The sequence below is a fragment of the Lissotriton vulgaris genome, chromosome 6 (assembly GCF_964263255.1).
Source record: "Lissotriton vulgaris chromosome 6, aLisVul1.2, whole genome shotgun sequence".
In the NCBI taxonomy this organism is placed as follows: Eukaryota; Metazoa; Chordata; class Amphibia; order Caudata; family Salamandridae; genus Lissotriton; species Lissotriton vulgaris.
In genome coordinates this window covers 1,668,680,317-1,668,700,147 of record NC_141694.1, presented here as the reverse complement: position 1 = coordinate 1,668,700,147, position 19,831 = coordinate 1,668,680,317, and the positions used below count along the sequence as shown (strand labels likewise).

Below are 19,831 nucleotides of genomic sequence, written 5' to 3'. Positions count from 1 at the left end.
AAGACTATGACTCGGTGTAATGAAGATTACCGGTAAATAACCGAGTCATTATCTTCCTCCTCAGTCTTCATCGTCACAGTCCAGGAGATTATACCCAAGCGCCAGACGAAACAAAAAAAAAGACAGACAGCTGAAAGGATGCCAAGGAAATGTATTCACAGACAAGCATAATCAGTGAACAGCAGCACGGACAGCAGAGCTAAAATCTCCAGAATACACCCCCCCCCATCATCAACTTATAATGATAGACAAAGGTATGAGGAGAGGACCAAGTGGCCGAGGCACAAAAATCTTTTAAGGAGGTGCCCTTAAAAGAAGCCCATTAAACGTAATGGGGTAACCCAGTAACCCTCAGAACCTGGGTAGTTTAACTAAAGAAGAACAATGGTTCTGTCTGGAAACACATTTGTATTGAAAATTAAGAACCAACTATTCTAAGAAGAATTAGTAAAAACAAAAACAAAACATCTGACCACAAAAGAAGATATAAACACATTTTTGTATATTAACCTTCTTTACAATTTGAATCATTTGAAGCTGACCAAAAACATACATTGTGTAAACAAAATGTACACTTAAGAAGTAAGTCGTGACTAGGTGACTTGGTGCTCAACAGAAGATTGGATGGTGAACAGAATCATGAATATACATACATATATACAGTATTTAAATCACATGTGTCCACTATTAGTTACACTTGTTTCAAAATATTTCAATTATTTCTTTCCTTCGTTCAAAGAGGTTGGACAGCCTTAGAAAGGAGATAGCATTTAAGAATTAGCTTCAACTGTAGTGCGTAGGATGTCAGCCGACACACTCCATTTTAGTTTTGGGTGAAGATTCCTACTTTGTTTTACATTTGTCTTTAACACCAGCCGGTGTGAAGATCCAGATCTTTCTATGCTGCTGTGACGATAACTTAGCGTTCTAGCGTGGGACGTCTTAATCGTGCTCCGATGCTCGTCAGAGAGTCAGACGAGCATCTTCACCCAAAACTAAAATGGAGTGTGTCGGCTGACATCCTCCTCACTACAGTTAAAGCTAATTCTTAAATACTATCTCCTTTCTAAGGCTGTCCAGCCTCTTGCAGTCCTGATGAAGACCCGCTTTTAGATGCAGACAAATAAGTGCATCATATCATATCTAGGGTCGAAACGTCGGCGTTCTATCTATGTATCGGTATACACAAAGTTTCAACAAAGGAAATAAATAATTGATCCGTTTTGAAACAAGTGTAACTAATAGTGGACACATGTGATTTAAATACTGTATATATGTATGTATGTTCATGATTCCGTTTACCGTCCAATCTTCCGTTGAGCACCCAGTCACCTAGTCAGGACTTACTTCTTAAGTGTACATTTTGTTTACCCAATGTATGTTTTTGGACAGCTTCAAATGATTCAAATTGTAAAGAAGGTTAAAATACAAAAAAAATTGCTTATATCTTCTTTTGTGGTCAGATGTTTTTAGTTTTTACTAATTCTTCTTAGAATCGTTGGTTCTTAATTGTCTATACAATATACTTTCAATGCAAATGTGTTTCCCGAGAGAACCATTGTTCTTCTTTACTTAAAAGAAGCCCAGGCGGAAGCCACACCCCTGGTGGAACGCCCCTGAATGACAGGAGGAAGAGAAACCCGCAAATGAAGATAGGCCAAGGAAAAACCGGACCGAACCCAACGTGAAAGAGTAGCTGCCGTAGGGCGATGACCCTGCGGGGCAACAGCAAAAGTGACAAACAAAAAATCCACCTGGCGAATGGAGGCGGTCTGCACAAGGTAAATTACAAGAGCCCTTGTTAAATCCAGTGACTGAAGGATTTCCTCCACCATAGAGGGGTTAGAAAAAAGTCAGGAAGATCAATATCCGAGGACAAATGGAAAAGAGAAGACACCTTGGGAAGAAAGCCTGAGTCAGGGTGAAGGTCCACCTTATCAGGAAAAAACCCAAGAAGGGAGAATGGCAAAGTAAGGCGCCAAGCTCCCCCAAACGCCTCCCTGAGGTTATAGCCAACAAAAAACACACCTTCAGGGTCAGAAACTCCAGAGACACAGAAGGCAGGGGCCCAAACGGGGAGAGCTGCAAGGCATTAAGGAGCAGAGGGAGATCCCAGGGGTCACAGGAGAAGTAACAACAGGGCGCCAAGGAAAAAAACTGCAAAGATGGCAAGAAGCCAAGGACTCAAAAAAGAGGAGAGAGGCCCCACTGACAGCCTTAATGGTGGACCACTGGCTGCGGAGCGTAGAAACGAACAGCCCCATCAAGAAACCATCCCAGAGGAACTCAAGAACAGAACCCCCCATCACAAGAGTCAGGGATGAACCCCTCAAAGATCACCAAGCAGAGAAATTCCTCCAGTGATGTTCGTAAATCCGCAGGGTACTCGCCTTCATAGAATTCTAAATGGATAGTGCCACCTCAGAGGAACAACCCAAAGAGACTAGCCTTTAACTCTCAATTTCCAAACCCTCAAAGCCAACTGGCTAAGAACCTGGCGAGACAGGAAAGGAAAGCGGAGCGGAGAAGGGAACAGTGGGAACCTCCAAGGGGAGCAACAGGCAAACGGAACAGGAGGAATACCATGGATGGCCAGGCCAAAACAGGACCACCAACAGCACAACCACCCCTTCCTTCCTGATCTTTGCCAACACCCTGCTGAGAAGGGGAATGGCAAACAGAAGACCCCGAGGCCAAGGGGTCCCACACCACCTGGAACATCAATGGATATTCGATCTCCATTTGGCGTTGCTTCCTCTTAGTTGCCAGGTAAGACAAGCGCTACAGTTGGACCTCTCTTGAGAAGTCTGGAAATATCCTGACTGTGCTGTTGTCGACCACAAACTGTCCTTTCTGCTGGGTTTGGCGAAGCACGCGGTCCCAATCCTTGTAGAACAGCCTTGCTACCACCGGACATGGTGGCCCCTTGGCAGAGGAGGTCTCGCTGGCACTCTGGGATCGCTCTATGTATGGGGATAGGCCTTCCTCTGACACTTCCTCCAGGATCCACTTCTCCAGGTATTCAACCATATCGTTGCCTTCCACTTTCTCTGGGAGTCCAACTATTCTCAGATTGTCGCTGCAAGACCTATTTTCTGCGTCTTCGGCCCTTAGTTTGAGACTGCGAACTTGCGCCTCCAGTATGGTCAGCTAGTCTGCTGTGGAAGTCAATGTCGGTCCCACATCCACTATAGCGTTCTCATTTGTGGTGACCTGTTTCGCCAGACATAGGTGGTCCACCCGTAGGAGCCCCAGATCTTCTCTGAGGGTGTCTATTTTAGTTTAAACTGCTGTCCTGGAGGCCGCTATTGCCTGGAAAATATCTTGCAGTGTTGGTCTGTCGGGAGGACCCTGCTGTGATGGACGACTGAGCTTCGCAGGCTGGTCTCCCCAGTGTCTTCCTGCGTCTGGCCTGTAGATTCAGGATCCTGTTTTCTGACAGGTTTCCCCATTATGCCACGAGCCGTGAGTGGGATCTCCCTGCTGCGGCAGTTCAGTCCACTCTGAGGTCTTTGGCACTATTTCGCAGAATCCAACCCTGACAGCTCTTAGAGGAAATGGATCAGCAGTGGGGGCACCCTCAGGCGGCAACCTCGGGCTGTTACTTGCCTTCGTACTCTGCTGCTTGAATCTTGGGGTGGTCCAAAGGCAGCGAATCCCTCCGGTATCAGGTAAGGGAGCTAGGCCAGGCAGTCTTATCCCAACATTTCATTAGTGCAGTGCAGCATCTCAAGGTATCCAGATCATCTCTTTGTTCAATATTAGCATGTGGGTGAGCATGGGTTTACTCCCCCATCCAAGTTCGTGGCATCCGTCAGGGGGGAGCTACTGTGCCATCCGAGTGTTCTCTCCTGGCCTGCCTCCGCCTCTCCCTCCGGTGCGCATGCCAGGCCTCTCCTGCCAGGTATCCCTCCTCCCAGCCCCCCACACAGGGTAGATTGGCATCCAAGGGTTATGCAGGCCGCTTCCATCCCACCCTCACTTCTTTCGCTTCTACGGCCTACGCGTGCACAGTAGAATTCAATCGCAGCGTATGGGCCAAGGGTTTACCATCAGTGTCTATTGCCGCGGGCCTCAATAGTCCACTCCACTATCAACCGCTTCTCTGGTGCTCAGGGCTGGTAGTATATGAGCGGGGGAAGGGTGAGATCTAGGCCATGGATCTCGTGGCCGCCGGGGAGGTAGGCTCTACATCAATCCTTCCTCCGCCACTCACGGTGCGGGCCTGCCTTCAAGCTTTCTGGTTTTCTGTGCTGGGGCAGCCACAGGCCTCCGCACACCTTCTACCTGCTGTCCGCAGGCTGGAGTCATTTGCCGCCAACCTCTGTAGCGAGCCCACTGCCTCGCCTGTGGGCGAGCGCAGGCTCCTCCCTCATGGCCTGCTATATCGTACAGCGAGTTCTCTACCAGCCCACGGTCTCGGTCCAGGTCTTCAGTCATTCTGTTGAGGGGCCTCCGCCGGTCCTCAGGCCCTCGGTCGTTGCACCTCTAGACCCCCTTAGCTCATGGCAGGTTGGCTCCGCCAGGACTTCTCCGGACCAGACAAGGCCCCCAGAGGTCTTCACGTGGCAGACTCTTCCAGGGCATTCCAGGTCACAGCTTGCGCAGGAGCTTCAGTCGCCATCTGGTTTCCAGCACCACTCAACGATTCTCTCCCGCCCCGTCCTGTCCTGGCCCTTTTAGCAGCACTTTTTTCGGCAGAGCAGCAGTTTTGCCTACACCCACGACCTAACGAGACAGGTAAGGGCCCGAGCTCCGTGTTATCAGTCAGGATGTCACTAGATGGGGGTCTGCCACCGGAAGCTCAGTTCGGTGCTCCCTACTCCATCGGCGTCAGGCTATGCCGCTCCTTTAGTTCTCTTAATCACTTATGAATGACAATGGGGAAAAAAACTGAATTTTCCGACCGGCCTTCCCTCTTCAAAGAAAGACACTGTAGTGTTAATTGTGGTTGAGTACTTTACTAAAATTACTTATTTCATACCTTTGCACAAATTAATAACAGCACCATAACTAAGTATAACATTCTTGAAAAAGATAGAAGGATTACATGGGTTACCTTCAGAAATAATCATGGACAGAGGTGCCCAAAATACATTAATCAGTAGGTTGGGGGCAGTCAACTTCAAGTCTACTCGCCATCATCCTCAAACCTGTGGTCAGACTAAGTGCCTTCATCAATGCTATCAATGAAATTTGGAGCTATGAATAGCAGGACTAGCTTATAAGAATTAATTGCTTTCCTCCTTGGGTCACTCCCCTTTCTGTTGCTTTGCTGGACGCCATCCTCAATTTTTCCCCGGAGTCATTCAGGCCACGTCAGTCTAATTTATTGCACCCCTACTAACATTTTGTCAGTACAGGCCAATACTCTACTCAATCAGCAGCAAGTCAAGGTCGATTATAAATGATTTGCTCATCCTCATCAATAATAGAATCCAAATTACAAGAGCGGGCTAACTTTTTCATTACTTTACCTAGTTTCCACCCCACGTTCGCACTTAAGATTTGTTTTACCTTTCTCAGTATCCAGATTGGTGGGACAAAGCAAAGTGGATTATGACCTTCCGAAGAGTTTAACAATACATCAGTATATTGATCTTTATTTTTATTTTTAAATGTTATTGTCATTTGGGTCAAAGAGACGTTCTCCATTAAAGAGGAAATTTAAGAGGTGCATTTGTATCTGCAAGAAAAAATTTGACACCCAAAGCCAAGAATTGTAATATAGCAAGGCAAGGTGTTTAGATGATGGTTGGCAGAATCTATTGCATCTAAAAAAGAATGAATTCCCTTATTAACAATGCATGCTCCCACCTGCAGTATTTTCTGTGTCATTTTGCAATTTCATTCTGGAAGATACAAGTATTACATTTTTTACCACTGGAAGCGATCATAGCTGCTCAACAAGACTTGTGAAGTGGCAATACATAAACTCATGGTATCTCCTGTGGCTTGTGCACATCCTGTTGCATTAATAGGCTCCTGACTTTGTATGGTAAAGATCCATCAGTAGCAACGGTTTTAAAAGAACAATAGCAAGTAGGATCAACAACCACTTATTCCGGCTCAGTGTGAATGGGAATATGAAGAGGGTCTTCTGTGGCAGCCCTACGTTGTTTCTTTACAAGGGGTCACCAACTTCTCAACTAGAGTGTCTTTGGCTGACTGAAGTATGGTCTTTAATAGGAGCAGGTCTTCGTTATTCTCATGAATATTACAAGGAAGAAATCCTGTAGTTCCACAACTTGTATGGTTACACCATGCTGGAACACTTCACATTGGAGAACAGCATGCTAGGCTGTTTCACCTGAAGAAGACACTCTTAGGAGTAGGAGATAATATTTTACACAGGTGTCATTTACCTCACCTTCTCCTCCTCCTCCTCCACTTTGAGATAATGTTGCTCTTTACATTGGTCCTCCCGTTCTGATACAAGAGGCACTGGTAAAATGTATTCTATTTCACTGGTAGGCTCCTTTTGTACCACATTCCTTTTCTTTCTTGTCAATAGGAAAGATATGAAATTCTGATGACCAAGGCTCTTCAAAAGTCTACTTTCTGGCTTTCCAATGTTGATTTGGGGTAAGTATTGTCCAAGCCGGTTTAGAGGGTTGGTTTAGCTCAAAATGCCCTGTTTGGGAGACTACAAGAAGGTTTATTATACATTCTGTTTAAGGCTTTGCTGTTTCTGGATCAACATCAGCAACTGTATTTCTGGATTTCTGGCACCTATCTGATCTCTGCTCTTTTCGAGGCCAACCAAATTTTCCTAGGTCTAAACTAGGATAAGTAAAACAGATTTCTAGACACCAAGCATTACATTATGCATATCATTATTACATCAGCCTTCATGACCTTTAGAAAAGGTAACATAAAGGGAAGGAGAGGTGAGTAAGAAATCTAAGCAAAAAAGAGGTGGAGACGTGTACCAGTGCATTGTGAGCTGCGGCGTAACATAATCACAAGTGACTCAAGCCATGCCTAAAACTGAGATAGCAAGAGAATGCCCTTCAGAAATTACTTTACACAATCTGCAGCTCATTCACCCCATGACATTTTTTTTTGGGTGTATTTTATATAGCATGAACTAGACCCAAAGATATCGGGTATAAGAGAGCTTTACATAGTACCAGTTTCGTTACATGAGGACACGTTAATTTTTGTTAGGTATGGGAAGATGAAGTGATTTGCCCAGAATCACAGGATGTTGAGTTTCGTTGCCGAGACTCCAATCCGGTTCCCCAGCTTCGACGTCGACCGCTCTAGCCGTAGGGCTACATCCTCTCCCCATTAGTTACATTCATACCTATAGAAAACGGTAGCTAAGGTATGGGGATGGATTTCTGACAATATTTTCGGATCGCCAGACATGATAAATTTACTTACTTTTTATTTGTTTTATCATTTACATAGTAGTGAATTTCCTGAAAATACTAAATTGATCAACGGTGAACAGCAATGATATGAAGGATGGTTTAGAACTGCACTAAGTTAGGTTTTCAGTTTAGAATAGGCACCTTCATTTTCAAAGTACTAAAATAAGTACGGCAATCCACACTCTTGGTACAAATGTGGAAAACAAACAAAGTGCACAGCTGCTAAAGTCAAACAAAAGGCACATAAGAAAATAATATCTGAAGCCTCAAAAAAGCAGCTAAACGCAACAGCAAAGCAACACAAACAACTCATCTGGTCACTTAAACAGAAGGGACATGAGGAGAAATCGATAAAGCTCTTTGAACTGCTGGCCACCAGCAATACTTGAACAATTTAACCCACGGGGCCTCAAATAGAGGGAACTCGATCCCAGCAGAGTCATTGGTAGCACATGTAATGTCTCTTTACACAAGAGAAAAGGAAACCATTGGTGTAATGGATACATCCTGCAGAGTACATCAGAAAAAAGGAGAGTCAAGGCCCTCAGGTCTCCAACAGTACACGCGGGCCCAAGCCCGAAAAGGCAGAGCCCAGGGGCCAAAAGGCCAGTCCGGCTCCCTCTTTGGGAAGGACATAAACTTTTGGGCTACAGACCTTACACCACAGTACGCCCAATGCAGACGTACCAGACTCATGGAGGGGCTCTCTTCTGCAGCCTATATTTAAGAAGGGGGCAAGCACTGACCCAAAAACCTATCGGATGATTGCCCTACTGGACATCGAGGGAAAGGCTTACACCAGCACTCTCCTGCAGGAACTAGCAGACTGGGCACACAAAGATGGTCTCTTACCATTCTATCAGACAGGGTTTACTAACATAACATAATATAACAGATCAGGGGCTCGAAAGTCGACAACATCATAGTCCACTCGTATCTAGCCCAACAAGCAGTAGCCTGAACCCCCCACGACCGCGCCCCCCTCAGTCTACACCTGTTTCATTGACTACTCAGCAGCCTTCAATGGGGTAGTTCGTAATATCCTCTGGCGGAAAATGGAGGGTTGGATCATCTGTCCGAAGCTACTGCAGGTGATTAGATCAGTATACTTTAGAACCTGGATAAAGATCAAAATTCACTGGGGATTCCGCCACAGAAACAATTGCCACAGATCGAGGGCTAATGCAGGGGTGTGTCCTCGCACCGTTATTATTCAACCTATATATTGCTGACCTGGGCCAAGCGCTGAGTGGGGCTTACCTAGCCACAACACAAATCAGAAATATCCACCTGATGCAGTACGCAGACTATCTAGTTCTTTTAGATCACTCAAAGGTAGGTCTCCAAAAAGCGCTCAATGCACTGATCGAATGCAACATCCAGAATGAGCTGGTTACCAATGCAAACAAATCCAAAATCTTGATCTTTGGCAGCCACCCAAAAAAAAAAAGGGTACCAAGTTGCACCTGGGCAAGGCTATACCCATCTAGGTACTTGGATGAGAGAAACAGGCCGTCCCTCTCTCCACCTACAAAACATTAGGCAGAAAGGAAAGATGGTCACGTACACCCTTTATAAAGCTACATACTGCCCTTGACAGTCCATCAACAAAAACAATACGAAGGGAATTACGGGCCAAACTGCTTCCGTCTGTCAATTACGAGCAGCAGGCATTCTCAAGTATGCTAGCTAAGGCTCTGGAAAGAATACAATGCTCAGCATATAAAAACTTATTCCATGTACCCTCCTGTACAAGAAACACCTTGATCTGCCTTGAATTCACCTTATCCAACAAAAACAAAAAGTGCTGGCCGCTTTAGCAAAATATTTTTACCTGGCAACCGCGGCCCCCAACAACTCCACAGAGATCCATATGTACAACAATATTGTTTGTACCAAGTAGAAACCTCTTACAATCATAATATCAAGTTTGTTACAAAGGTAAAATACTTAATATTGGTTTTAAAAAAATATATATATAATTTCATGATCTGAAGACATTAGATATCGTCCGGCGTTTTCAACTGATAACATACCAAACCTAATAATTTAAGAAAGGGCTGAAGCCTAAAAGTACAAAGCGGGACAAATAAAAATAAAATGATCAAAATCATGAACAATACTATTACAAAGTTCACAACTTCTGTTTTTAAAAGGAAGTTTTCACCATGTGCTTGTGATTTATCTCAAAGGTAACACGTTCATTCTTAACAGTAAAATCATACGACAAACCCAATGTTCTAAGTTCCATGTCAGTAAGACTGTTTTCCCCCCTCAAGACATAAGTGAATTAATCCATTTTAGTACAGTATTCTGTTTCTAATTTTGAGCTGACAATAGGAGAAAGCGACTTGAGCCAGAATGTAATTATGACAATTCTATACTCAAATTGTTCCTGCAGGATCGCAACAAGTTTCAAACTGAATAGAAAGTTTTCTCGAAATGTACCATCTACTCTCTTTCAAACAAATATTTCTACAAGCAAAGAGCCTCGCAAAGAGTTTTCTTCACAGTGAATCAAAGGAAACATCCAATGTAAGACTACTGCCTGACCCACAGAAAGGTGCTATTAATCCGAATTCCAATCGGGTAGCCTGTGTACCAGCCAGGGAATTCCGTTTAAACAGTTTACGTATTTCCCTTCAATGGAGATAATAAAAGATCAGTTATGAATACTTGTTGTTTCATACATGAGACTGGGGGAATTTTCAGGCGACATAATGTCAGAAGTTGGTCAAAATGTCTATATCCTGGTGCATTAGGAAAAGTATTATGACCATTTGCAAGTAATATTGCTTTTCAGGACAATACAAAGGATGATGCTGATCATTCAAATTAGACGAAACATTTTTTTCTCGAGAATGGGGTACGTTTGTACAAATTAGAGCAAGTTATTTTCATGGAACCATCTATGTTTTATTTCTTTCAAATATCTTTTACACTTAAAAATGAGGACTTTACTTTTTATGGTGTTTATCCTTAAAAAAATGGTGTGTGGGATTTTAAACTATCTTAATGTTTGTGTAGGCCTTTCAAAGTAAGCACAAACAGTACAATATCATCTGCGTATAACAGACATGGTAAATTTCAATCACCTATCGCTTGGAGTATCACAATCAGATACTGATATTGAAAACGGTAAATCATATGTATGAAGGTAAAACAATAGCAGTGCAAGTAAAAAGCCCTTTTTTAATCTATTTTTGTAAAGGTTCTAGATGAAAGGCCTTCGTTTCCTCCAAGTAACACCTAGCACCTAGTAGAGGTATGTAGAGCTATAATATGCTGCAGCAAATTGGAAGGGCCCCTAAGATTTGCAGTTCTATCCAGAGAATTGGTCTGCCTATGCGGTCGAAAGAGATAGAAAAGTATACAAAGGCCACATATACAAACTGACCTCATGCGATTACATATTTTCCGGTGATAAATTGCAATAAAGCCATGTTATCAAATGTTGTGCTAATCCCCTTGCTCTATAGGTATTTTATTATGGTCAGTAACCCAGTTTTGGAAATTTTCCAGTATACATTTTTACAAGGATTTCTCCACTAAATCTTATAGCCTTATTTGTCTATAGTTATTGGGGAGACTGCAGCAGCCCTTTTTAAAATCTAGGTAATACAGTGCTACCTGTCCAGTATCTTGGACTTCTCTGTGAAAATAACAATAAGAAAATAACAGAAATAAATATAGGGGTGAAAGAGCTGTCTATTTTTTTTTTATAATTATAATGGCAATTTTATCAGGTCCCAGAATAAACAGACTATGAGTAATACAAGTCTGTCATATAATAAACCCACGCTTCATTTCTGATGGAGATTGGATGTCGCTCGACTCAATTTCCGCTAATCTCAGCGTTTATTTTCAAATGCCTTTCTTGTGTTTTTTTATGTTGCAGCTTAACGCAGGTTCATAGGTGATCCACTTGCAGCTTTTTAATGGCAACTCGATGTATAGCTCTCCTTCTCTTTAGAAAACTAATTACATTTCCTCCGGCTGGGAAAGAGCATATAAATTGATATCTAAGCAATCTATTTATTTCTTTTCAGAGATTACAGTTGAGCGTCCATCAGGATTCCTTTGACTTAAAATGCCTTTGTGCTGTTTTTACCCTGGGAAAATCTTCACATAAAATTGGCACTCTTCTTTAAGTGGGTTTTGTACAGAGTCAAAAGTTTCATCATTGGGCACCTTTAGCCTTTGGCTCAGATTGACTCTTCTTTTTGTATCCGAGTGCATTCGCTTACAAGATTAATGACAATACACTACATAGCCTTCATATTCCAAGATGATACATCCTCTAATAGAAAATGTATTCTAAAGGATATTTCATGGTCAATATGGGTGTAGTCTATGATGTTCATATGAGATAGAAGACCAGAAGGAGAATAAGAGGCAACTACATAGTTAATTTTGGAGCATCCCTGTTGCAGTAATAAGTATAATGATCAGGGATATTCTTTTCAAATCAAATATTTAAATAATATATTTGTGTTCTCTCAGGAATTCCTGAATTATCAGCCAGCGTTTAACTATTCTATAATTAGCTGGAAATATATGGGGCTATTTAGTGCTTCCTCCCTTTCTTTATCTGTATAGGCCCTTACTTATTAGTTCAATACTTGAGCATTGAGATCATCCAACATAATTAAGAAGCAACATTTCTCAAATTCGATGATGTTGGATACAAAGGACAATATTATTTTGACCCGGAAAGAGTACTTTAGATCTGGGAGCATGTACACATTGATCAGGAGTCCTGAACAATTACTCATTGTGATAAATTAGAAGAATGGTTAAAAAGATGATAGGTCCATACTTTTTTTGTACACAACAGAATTGCCATGTTCCATCCTAGATTTTTTTCAGAATAACTTAACACATAATAATTGTCTAATTGTATGTAAGTGGTGCCCCATGTTTCTTTCATTCACACAATAATTATAATATATGCTTTTAAACTATCTAGGAAAAATTAATTACAATCTATAGACTACCATGCCAGGTTAGGATATTTATGCCAGTGTTAAATTCCATGGTATGTCATATGACCTGGATTAGATTTATAATTAAGGGTTCTGGCTAGCCAATCCTAGAGTGTCACATAATTCTCCAAAGTGGAGGATCGTAGTGCATTGTTTTGCTGTAAAACAGAGACAGATCTCTCACCTAGCTCTAAAGAAACTACAATTGCTTTCATACCTTTTATTAGACTTTCTGAGACATAGTCGTTGCCAGGTTGATCGTCTTCCCTGTGAAACTCTAAGCCAGAACTTTTTTCCTTTTAATGAAGTAGAAAAAGGCAGAATATCAATTCCTTTACTTAAAAAATATTTGCAATTTTCTAAAATCAAGTTCACAATTACCTTTGAAGGTGACTCTAGATCAATTACTATAATAAGATTTCAAGATTATAACATAGTATGTGTCACTATTTCTCACCATTTGTAATGCTTTGATTTCAGACAATTTAATACAATATATATATTCAGAAAGATATTCTGATCATTGAAGAGAATTAAATCTAATGTAGATGGTGTTATAGGAATAGCATCTGAGTGTAATAGATTAGTTCAATTCAGCAGGTAAAGGTGTTAAACTTTTACATAAGGGATTCATTCTGAACTGAAACCAGAGTTGGTTTCCTTAATATTCCTGTGTGCTAACTCATCTATCTGAGAACATGACTACTATGTCTGACTGACTTGGGCAGTTGTTTTCCCTGTTATCCAAAATAAAGAGCCCCATACTGTGAACTGAGGTGTCTGAATCGCTTTTTGAGTCATTAAAAGGTATGGTGAGATTATATTTTCTTGTACTTTTTTTGTTGATTCGGCAATTTAAGCGTTGAATTTTGTGTTTCCTTCATTTTCCTGGCCACAGCAGTTGTTGCTTTCCGTTACTTGTTCTTTCTACACCCCTTTTTTGGAAAATCGGAAAAAAAGCCAGAGGAGCAGCAGGATCCACTGTATGGTTGCGATGGCATGATCATCGGGAGCCACTTTGAAAGGTTTTCTAAGTGAGTACATTTTGGAATCATTAAGAGTTTTACTTACTGATCCTGTAGCTTTCATTTCCATTGAATTTGGGCAACAAGTCTGATTACCCATACGGAAAAAAGAAGGCTTTGGGGGACATTTTTCCAGGACAATAAGTCATCTCGACTCCACACAAGATTGATCTTGTTGGGGTAAATTATCTTGTTTGTTTGTCAAAATTTTGACCAGTGTCACCTGTTGGGTCTTTTACCAGAGCCTTCCACTACTCTAGGCAGCAGATGTCGGAGAATTGTAGAAAGGTGTTTAAAAATGTGATCAGTATTATAGCTGGATCTTTCCAATAATGTTAAAATATAAAACAAAATTATTTCTACAGCATGAAGAGTTTCAGAATACTGGACGCTAATTCCTGGAAGATTACAGGAAGTCTGCAAATTGATCTATGGAGTTACTGATAGCTTGGTGTAGATGCTAATTTCATACCTGGCATGCTACTAATTAGATTAATGTGGCTTTATAGCTATTAGTTCCACAAGGATGGTTATGAAATATGCCTTAAAATATCAATACTGGGCAGAGTAAAGTTTTCAAAGCATGACAAGGGTGAGTTATCCAAGTTCTTTTGTGCTGATTGAGAACAGTGTTTGCCTCTTATGTCCTTAAGGCTGAGAACGTGTTTGTCTTGTTCGATGCATGGGCTTTGCGACTTTAAATCAAGATATTTAATTTTCTTCTCATAGGCAGGAACAGATGACAAACCTTTAAGGCTCTAATGTGATACATTTATTTCTCGAAGGATTAGATTTTGTTTTATTACACAATCTCCTAGAGATAATTCTCACCGATTGAGGTTTTCTCACCATCGTACTTAGAAAAGACAGGGTTAGATACTAAGAACTTATACCTCCTCTAGTGATAAGTTAACCAGGCCGCTACCTTTGTTCGATTGAAGTGGAAGATATAGTTTAGATAGATCGAATTGTTCCTGGTAGGGGTAGAACAACCTAACAGCAGCAGAGGCAATAAGCAGCAGATGGTAGAGGCAAACAATGCTTTGATAGAGCAGCATGAGCAAAGAGGCTGAGAATAGAAGACAGACTTTCTTTCCCTCCGCCCTGTAGCATGCTCTTGATTCAGACTGCTCCAACAATGCAAGCAGAGGCAGCTCCTCCGCTAAGGCGGAGGAGCGTCGCCCCACTGCTGTACAGCAGTGAAATAAAGGAAAAATAAATGAATATCTTGAGGTTATTATCATATTACTTTGCCCTGCTGCTGCAGTTTTGCAGGGTGGGAAGGGCAGGGCTGCTCTGACGGCTGGAGCAGGGGGAGTAGTAAGCACACTTTAGTGCCGGCAAACATTCATGCGCACTTAGCATGTTCTCCACCCAAACTGCATTACAGCCCGATTGGAGAACCTGCCCAGGCACCCATTCCCTTGCTGAGCGCCAAACCGCTGAAGAGAATGCAGTGCTAAGGTATGTTTTTTTTCTTATTTTCAATTCCCTTAATCCTCCTCCCCATCTCCCCTCGCCACCCCTGATCCGTGCCGGCTGCCACTGAATGCAAGGAGTATCAAGACCTCTGCAAGGCACAATATGTTTCCTAGTATTACTCAGGATTTCCCTGCATGCAGAAATATGTCACTTTCAGGATTAGTGTCAATTTCAATTTCAGACACTGAATTAAAGTAGAAGCTCTCACTGGACACAATTAGTGTCTAAAGGACAACAGTCCAATTCTGTTTAACTAAAGTCCTTATAAGATCGCAAGCTGCACAGAGGGCCGCCTTTACACTAATATCAACCCTCCCTGAACAGCACCCCTTCCGTCCCATCCCCACCTCACGCTGGACTCACCAGCTGTCTCCACCGCTACTGTAGTCAGACATGCACCAATAAAAATCAAAGGCAGGGTACCGAAAGAGGAGGAGAAATGCCAGGGCGGGTGACCTGAAGGGCATGAGAGCTACCTTCTGATTCCTTAGTCAACCATCAAGCGGATCACCTCCACGCAACAGACAACATATGCTGTGAGAGATGGGATGGAGAGCAGCATCTTAATCAGCTCAAAGACCAATGGGAAGTAAGGAGCTGGCTTCTTTGGGTCAAGAGTAGTATCAACTACAAATCTTGTAAATGAATTCCTGATGGCAGGAAGGTGGAAATTAAAAAAACTTGCACTAGCCACAGAATGAAAGAGCTTTTCACATTACAAACAGCTCATATACAGATGCAAACGTATTTAGACTTCTTAATATCATTGTGGTAAATTTAGTTTCAAGTTGTAAGCTACTATGCACGCAAAAAAGAAACTTGCCTTTACTAGTCTTTTCTAGCATGTAAAACACAGTGCCTGCAGAATTAACGTCTCAAATGAGAAATAATAGACCAGTCCTCACACTAACTCAATGATTTATGCGCATGCTGACTATATCTTTCTCTAAGCTCTGGGTCTTAAATTTACGCCATGGAAAGACTGACTTCACCTTTCACAGTAAATGGATGACAAACCTAGTACTAGCGAGCGGACCATTATTTTGTACTGAAATAGAATATGAAGAAAAATAAATGCAGAAGCAAGCACTTCTTAAAACTTGATGATTTTCAAAAAAGGGACAAGCCATTTTTTTTTTTAAGTCACCAAGAAAGTAATGAATGTTACACCTGGGAATTTCCATTACGTTTCTTTCTTTTTTTGTCACTCGCAACAATCCCAAGAGGTGCACAAATAAGTGGATACAAAAAAATCTAAGATTTCTGAGGAGAGAATACATCATTGATGAAAAATCCCTAAGTCTGTTATGACACTGTACATCATAAAATTCTGCTGAACCGCCTTGCCGACCTGGGAGTGTCCGGAGAAGCCCTGGTATGGTTCGAGTCTTTTCTATCGGACAGAACCTTCCAGGTGTTTGACGGCACATCCGTATCTTCAAGTAGGCCTTTAGGGTGCGGAGTTCCGCAGGGCTCATCTTTGAGCCCTATGCTCTTCAACGCATACATGAGGCCGCTGGCTGGGATTGTTCGTCTGCAATGTGTTAGTATCATCTCCTATGCGGACGACACCCAGCTGGTGGTCTCCCTTGCACAGAAGAGCGGTCTCCCGCCTCCGCCCAATCTAGCGGCCTGCCTGGAAGATGTAAAGAGCTGGATGATGAGCTCATGTCTGAAGCTCAATGATGACAAAACTGAGCTCATGCTCCTGGGCCCGGCGGCCCCTTCCACCTTGGAGCTGATATGGCCCATAAACATGGGCACGGCCCCACCCCCCAGAGACAATATCAAAAGTCTGGGAGAATGGCTCGATAAATCGCTGAGCCTTAATACACAGGCCACCAAAGTGTCGGCCATTTGTTTCGGCCTTCTTAGGGTGATCAAAACAATTCTTCCCCTTCTCCCTTTCGAGGTCAGACAGATAATTATTCAGGGCCTTGTCCAATCCCGTCTGGATTTTAATAATGCCCTCTATCTTGGAGCACCAGACTACACCATGCGGAAACTTCAGCGCACCAAAAACTGTGCTGCCCGTGCGCTATTGGGAGTTCCACGGAGGACATCAATAAAAACTGGCTTAAGAACTTTACACTGGCTACCTGTTAGGGACAGAGTGAAGTTTAAAGCCCTATGCATTGCCCACCAGACTTTCTGGAAAATGGGCCCAGAAATCAATCGCTCCTTGATCTCTCCATATCTGCCCAACAAGACACTTCGCTCCTCAACCGCATCGCTAGCCCAAATTCCTAGAATCTTTAGAGCCAGAGCAGGAGGACATTCGTTCTCGTACAATGTGTCTAAGCTGTGAAACACCCTCCCTCTGCAGCTGCGAGTTAACTCCAACTTAACTAGCTTCCGGAAACAGCTCAAAACCTTCCTGTTCAATAAGCAGTAACCTCTTGAGGGCATCTTCTGTTTTCTTTAGCGCCTGGACGCTATTTACGACCGAGCCAGTACGATGCACGCGTCGGAGAGCTGGTTCGAGGCAAAGTTTCCAGCTCGCAAAACGTCCGGGACGTTGCCTTTGGAGGTCCGCGTCGGACCCCCTGTCACCCGCAGCCTTACAACTCAGACACAGGGGGAGACTCAAGGGTCTACCCAACACAGGCATGTACGGTGCGGATGGCACCGACACGTACCCACTGTAGGGGGCGCCTTTGTGCGAGACGTGCTCATTCAGTCAATGGGATATTTACAACAAGGGGTGGTTAGGGACAGAGTCTCTGAATTAAACAGAATACTCTCACCCAGTCAAGAGATCAGGGCTAGATCCAACACCGTTTTTTAGCTCACTGCACCATCCCAGTTTCAGAACCTGGCTGTATGCAAATTAGTCTGTTCCTGTCCCAGTGCATGATGGGAACAGGGCAAACCAAACTACAAAAGCCAATTCTTACACTGGGAAGGAAACAAGCTACCGGGGACCGGTTTCTGGCATTTCAGCCGTCTTCGGCCCGGCTTGCTTGAATCCTGATGGTGCAATGAGCAAGGGACTCACATCTGAGTATACCCTTCCACGCTTAGGGTGGACAAAAATATTTACAACAAGGGGTGGTGAGGGACAGAGTCTCTGAATTAAACAGAATACTCTCACCCAGTCAAGAGATCAGGGCTAGATCCAACACCGTTTTTTAGCTCACTGCACCATCCCAGTTTCAGAACCTGGCTGTATGCAAATTAGTCTGTTCCTGTCCCAGTGCATGATGGGAACAGGGCAAACCAAACTACAAAAGCCAATTCTTACACTGGGAAGGAAACAAGCTACCGGGGACCGGTTTCTGGCATTTCAGCCGTCTTCGGCCCGGCTTGCTTGAATCCTGATGGTGCAATGAGCAAGGGACTCACATCTGAGTATACCCTTCCACGCTTAGGGTGGACAAAAATATTTACAACAAGGGGTGGTGAGGGACAGAGTCTCTGAATTAAACAGAATACTCTCACCCAGTCAAGAGATCAGGGCTAGATCCAACACCGTTTTTTAGCTCACTGCACCATCCCAGTTTCAGAACCTGGCTGTATGAAAATTAGTCTGTTCCTGTCCCAGTGCATGATGGGAACAGGGCAAACCAAACTACAAAAGCCAATTCTTACACTGGGAAGGAAACAAGCTACCGGGGACCGGTTTCTGGCATTTCAGCCGTCTTCGGCCCGGCTTGCTTGAATCCTGATGGTGCAAGACACTCTGTTCATCACCACCCCCTTTTTGTAAATCGTTTTTGGCCACTATAGGTGTGGCAGGGTATACTCAGACATGAGTCCCTTTCTCACTGCTCCATCAGGATTCAAGCAAGCCGGGCCGAAGAAGGCTGAAATGCCAGAAACCGGTCCCCGGTAGCTTGTCTCCTTTCTGGTGAAGAATTGGCTTGGTAGTTTAGTCTGCCCTGTTCCCATGATGCACTGGGCCAGGGACAGACTGATTTGCATATAGCCAGGTTCTGAGCTGGGATGGGGCAGTGAGATAAATAACGGTGATGGATCAAGCCCTGATCTTTGGACTGGGTAAGAGTGGTCTGTTTAACTCAGACACTCTGTTCATCACCACCCCCTTTTTGTAAATCATTCAGTCAATGGGAGCACATGTACGCATCGTACAACCGGCTCCCATTGACTTCTATGGGACTCCGACCCAACCGAGGCCGGCAGAATGCGGCCGCATCGTACTCGCTTGGTCGGACTGCAGGAGTCCGGCTCGGTCGGAAAACACTCCGGTTCCGGCTCGGTCGGAGAGCTTTCCGACCCAGATCGGAATCGTGCCCTAAGTGTAGGTGCATAAAATGGGTGTGCTAAATCACTGGGACGGATTAGGAATACCCCACAAAGTTACAATTTTGGGGGTGCTTTTACTACAGTATAGAAAAGACAGGATCCTTTGGACTCAGTACAGTAAAATTATAACATTCGGTCAATCAACATGATCCATACCATCTACTATCTATTCACCCATCCATCATATACACATTCAACAGGATTGAACCATGTAATTCCCAAAAAGAGTCATTAACCCTAGAGATACTAAAATTATATCAGTCGATTTATTGAGGAAAGTTTTTTCCTTTTTGGTAAAAATAATCTTAAAAATAGGGGAAAAACATAGACCCTATATTTCATAAACACAGTACATAGTACATAATATTATACAATTAACAATAACCACAAAAAACCATTAAACAATCACAAATTAAAAATCAATTTATAAAAGACACAAAATAGCAAACTTAGAGAGAGTACATAGCATAGACAGATTCAATTTGTCATTAGTTTTCTACACATCCGTTTTTCCACCAATAATTTGGCCATAGATCCTGGTATCAGCTACTCAATGACCCACGCCTTTTAACAGATAGTATATTGTGAAGAGCATCAACGCGTTTCGACGGTGGAAATTGTTAAACCATCTTTCTCAAGACCAGACAGTATTTACTCTCTTTGTTCCAAAATACGTATGTCCTTTTTGCAGCGT

General features: G+C 43.0%; 1 protein-coding gene across 2 annotated transcripts in view; it reads right to left on the bottom strand.

The window, feature by feature from the left end:
- RCOR3 (REST corepressor 3) overlaps positions 1-19,831 on the bottom strand; it is a 302,941-nt gene that overhangs the window by 244,473 nt on the left and 38,637 nt on the right. Inside the window, exon 4 of one of the 2 annotated variants that reach the window (XM_086927839.1) lies at positions 12,582-12,652. The exons of the other annotated variant lie outside the window; for it this stretch is intronic. Coding sequence (XP_086783965.1) covers positions 12,582-12,652 — 71 coding nt within the window. The remainder of the gene's footprint in view (positions 1-12,581; positions 12,653-19,831) is intronic. 2 annotated transcript variants of the gene reach the window in all.